Source organism: Chenopodium quinoa, unplaced genomic scaffold, assembly GCF_001683475.1.
Source record: "Chenopodium quinoa cultivar QQ74 unplaced genomic scaffold, ASM168347v1, whole genome shotgun sequence".
In the NCBI taxonomy this organism is placed as follows: Eukaryota; Viridiplantae; Streptophyta; class Magnoliopsida; order Caryophyllales; family Amaranthaceae; genus Chenopodium; species Chenopodium quinoa.
In genome coordinates, this window is record NW_018742801.1 from 39,895 (window position 1) to 44,327 (window position 4,433).

At 42.7% G+C, this 4,433-nt stretch overlaps 1 protein-coding gene across 1 annotated transcript; it reads left to right on the top strand.

The window, feature by feature from the left end:
• Positions 1–2,828: 2,828 nt before the first annotated feature.
• LOC110725019 (protein NYNRIN-like) lies at positions 2,829–3,764 on the top strand. The gene has a single exon (XM_021904498.1). It carries the CDS (start codon positions 2,829–2,831, stop codon positions 3,762–3,764), a length of 936 nt encoding a protein of 311 aa, XP_021760190.1.
• The last annotated feature ends 669 nt before the right edge of the window (positions 3,765–4,433 follow it).

A 4,433-nucleotide genomic window follows, 5' to 3' on the forward strand; every position in this document is an offset into this window, starting at 1 on the left:
CTTGATGTCCAATTCGGAAAATTTTTGGATGTAGTAAAGAGCTTGCATGTTTCTATACCCTTTTTGGATGCTATGAAAGAGATGCCTCACTACTCTAAATTCCTAAAAGACCTTTTGAATGGAAGGAGAGAAGTTGAAACCGTTAGCCTAACCACAAATTGTTGTGCTATTCTCTCTAGTAAGCTACCAACCAAATTGCAAGATCCCGATAGTTTTTCCATCCCGTGTTCTATCAATGAGGTTCATTTGGGGAAGGCTTTGTGTGATCTAGGTGCTAGTGTGAGTTTAATTCCCTTCTCGTTCTACCAAAAGCTTAATGTGGGAAGTCTTTCACCTACAAACATCACCCTCCAACTTGCGGATAGGTCAACAAAATTGCCTATAGGGAAGGTAGAGGACATGCCCCTTAGAGTTGGTAAGGTCACTTTTCTGGTGGACTTTTATGTTCTTGAGATGGATGAAGATGAAAGAACTCCTATAATATTGGGTAGGCCATTTCTAGCTACTTCTAAAGAAATTATTGATGTCAAAGAAGGTAAGATGACGTTGAAGGTTGACAATGATTCTATTGAATTTGATTTGAATAAGGTAATGAGACAACCTTCCTCTAGCAATGAATGCTTTAGAATAGATACAATTGAAAATTTGATGAATGAGTTTAGATACCCTCATATGCATGCTTCTAATGATCTACTTGAGAATGTTTGTTGAATGAGAATGAAGTAGGTGATCAAAAGGAGATGCAATTATATGAGGAAATGCTTGATGAGAAAGAGGAAACAACCACCGACCAAGAGATGCTCCAAACATATGAAGTCTTCCAAGTAGAAGAGGAGGAGATCTCCAATGGTAATGGAGCTCCGAAGGTAGAATTAAAACCTCTACCTTCGGGCTTGAGGTATGTCTTTTTGGATGCTAATGAGACTTCCCCGATCATTGTCAATGCTAACCTCATGGAAGAGTAAACCCCCTCATTGCTTAATGTTTTGAAAAAGCATAGGAAGGCTTTGGGTTATACTCTTGATGATCTCAAGGGTATAAGCCCCTCCCTATGCATGCATAAAATCGATTTAGAAGAGGGTGCTAAGCCGCGTAGGTAACGACAAAGGAAACTTAATCCTTCCATGCAAGAGGTTGTGAGGAAGGAATTTTCCAAGCTACTTGAAGAGGGGATCATCTATCCAATCGCTCATAGTGATTGGGTGTCCCCGGTTCAAGTAGTGCCGAAAAAGGGAGGTATGACGGTAATGGTCAATGATAAGAAACAATTGGTCCCAACTTGGCTTGTTATGGTTGGCGTATGTGTATTGATTACCGCCAATTAAACGCTAATACTTCCAAATCCATTACCGTTTATCGACCAAATGCTTGAGAGGCTTACAAAGCATGCTTTTTATTGCTTTCTTGATGGTTATTCGGGATTCTTCCAAATCCCAATTGACTTAAAAGATCAACAAAAGACCACTTTCACTTGTCCTTACGGTACCTTTGCTTACTGCAGGATGCCTTTTGGTCTTTATAATGCCCCGACTACCTTCCAAAGATGCATGATGTCAATATTCAGTGACATGATCGAGGAAGAAATTGAAGTTTTTATGGATGACTTTTCTGTTGGTGGAGGCACATATGAGAAGTGCCTTATGAATTTATCTCGTTGTTTGGAAAGGTGTGAGAGCGCCAACTTGGTGCTCAATTGGGAGAAATGCCACTTCATGGTAGAAAATGGCATTGTTCTTGGCCATAAAGTTTCCCAAGCGGGCATCGAAGTTGATGGTGCAACGGTTGATGTGATTGAGAAGCTTCCTCCTCCCACAATTGTGAGAGAAGTGAGGTCCTTCCTTGGTCATGTCGGCTTTTACCGCCGCTTCATCAAACATTTCTCTTTGATTGCTAAGCCTCTCACATCTCTTTTGCAACAGGATAAAGATTTTGTGTTTGATGAATTATGCTTGAGTGCTTTTCATAGGTTGAAAGAAGCCCTATGCTCCGCTCCAATTGTCCAAGGACCCGATTGGTCGTTACCGTTTGAGCTAATGTGTGATGCAAGTGACGAGGCTATTGGGTCAATTCTAGGAAAAAGGAAAGACGGTAGGGTACATGTGATATCATATATGTCCAAGACTCTCAACGATGCACAAAAGAACTATACCACAACCGAGAAGGAGTTCCTAGTGGTTGTTCATACTTTTGAGAAGTTTAGGTCCTATCTCATTGGGTCTAGGACTATTGTTTACACTGATCATTCGGCCCTTAGATATTTGATGAGCAAGAAGGATGCAAAACCAAGGTTGTTGAGATTGGTTTTTCTCCTTCAAGACTTTAATTTGGAGTTGAGAGACAAAAAGGGAGCAGAAAATGTGGTAGCCGATCATCTTTCTAGATTGGGGAGAAAAAGAATGATCGAGGATGACCTTCCAATAGAAGATGCTTTGAGAGAAGATGTGTTATATGCTCTTGATACCAAGGAGGATCCTTGGTTTGCTGACATTGTCAACTACCTTGCGTGTAGTGATATACCACCAACCTTCACTCCTCAACAACAATGACGGCTTAAGTATGAAGCAAAGAAATACATTTGGGATGATCCAATATTGTTGAAGAGAGGGGTGGATGGACTTTTGAGAAGATGTGTTCCTAATAAAGAGTTTCAAAGTGTGCTCTCAATGTGCCACTCATCCCCTTGTGGTGGATACATGAGTGCCCAAAAGACCGCCTCTAAGGTCTTGCAATCAATGCTCTTTTGGCCGACTTTGTTCAAGGATGCTTGGTCCTTTGTCAAGACTTGTGATAGATGCTAAAGGACGGGGAACATATCAAGGCGTGATGAGATGCCCCAAAATCCGATTCTTGAGCTAGAAATTTTTGATGTTTGGGCAATTGATTTCATGGGCCCTTTCATCTCATCTCAAGGAAACCGGCACATTCTAGTTGTCGTTGATTATGTTTCCAAGTGGGCAGAAGCCATGAAATCTCCCACCAACGACTCAAAGGTGGTCATCAACATGTTTAAGAAGGTCATCTTCCCAAGATTTGGTATCTCGAAGGCAATTATAAGTGATGGAAGCTCACACTTTAAGCACCATGCATTCAACAAGCTCCTCTCAAAATATTGTGTTTCGCACAAGCGTGGTCTTGCTTACCACCCTCAAACAAGTGGTCAAGCGGAGATCACAAATAGGGAGTTAAAGATCATCTTGGAAAAGACCGTGGCTAGAACAAGGAAGGAATGGTCTAGTAAGCTCATTTATTCATTGTGGGCTTATAGGATCGCCTTCAAGACTCCGATTGGGACAACCCCCTACAAACTTGTGTTTGGGAAGAATTGCCATCTCCCGGTGGTAATGGAGCACAAGGCGCCCTTGGGCCATAAAGCAAATTTTGACCTCAATGCCGCGGGTGAGCAAAGGATGCTAGATCTCCACGAGTTGGAAGATCTTCGAATGAACGCCTATGATAGTGCAAGCCTCTACAAAGCAAGAACCAAGGCATGGCACGACGCTCAAATTTCCAAGAAGGAGTTTGTGGAAGGACAAAAGGTCCTGCTTTACAATTCAAGACTCAAGCTTTATCCAGGAAAATTGAGGTCTAGATGGAGCGGGCCAGTCCAAGTGTCCATAGTCTTTCCATATGGCTCAATCGAGATATTCAATGACAAGTACCCTTCATTCAAAGTGAATGGGCACCGTCTCAAGCCATACTACGAGGGTCAACTAATTGAGAAGCCGGAAAATTTGTCACTCATTGATGTTTTCAAGTCACCATGATTTTTTTGTGAAGGCGTCAAGCTAGTGACGTTAAAGAAGCACTTATAGGAGGCAACCCGGTTTCTAACCTTTTGATTTTATGTCCTTTATCACACTTGAACTAATCCATCTAATACTTTTCTTGATCAATTGTGTTGTAGGTGTGATTGTGTGTGATCGTGTGTGTCTATGAGAAAAGAGAGATAAGAGTTGAAGCAAAATGAAAAATTTTGCGAATTTGTGGTCAAATGCAGACCAAAAACAGAGAGCTAGCGGATTTAGTCGTGACATAAGAGCGATCCGCGTTATCAAAGAGCCAGCGCGATTTAGCCCCACTAATTCTTTGGTCTAATTTTCTCAAATTCCAGAGAGTAGGAGCGATTTTGACGCGCTATGGGAGCGGTCTGCGTCATCAACGAGGAGCGGGCGCGCTTAATTTTGTCGCGGGCACGCCTGTTGTTTGGTCTAAAAATTCTCCCAATCCAGAGAGTGGGAGCGATTGGGTCGCGCCTATGAAGCGGTCCGCGTCTTTAGTCGCGCCTATGAAGCGGTCCGCGTCTTTAGTCGCGCCTATGAAGCGGTCCGCGTCTTCAGTCGCGCCTATGAAGGGGTCCGCATCTTCAATTAGGCGCGGGCGCGCCCTTCTGGGTTCCAAAAAAAAAAACGGCTTGCTTCGTCTCTTAATTCCTC

Excerpts from the sequence above, each read along its gene's own strand:
- LOC110725019 (XM_021904498.1), top strand. The coding sequence starts at position 2,829 with ATGCCCCAAAATCCGATTCTTGAGCTAGAAATTTTTGATGTTTGGGCA.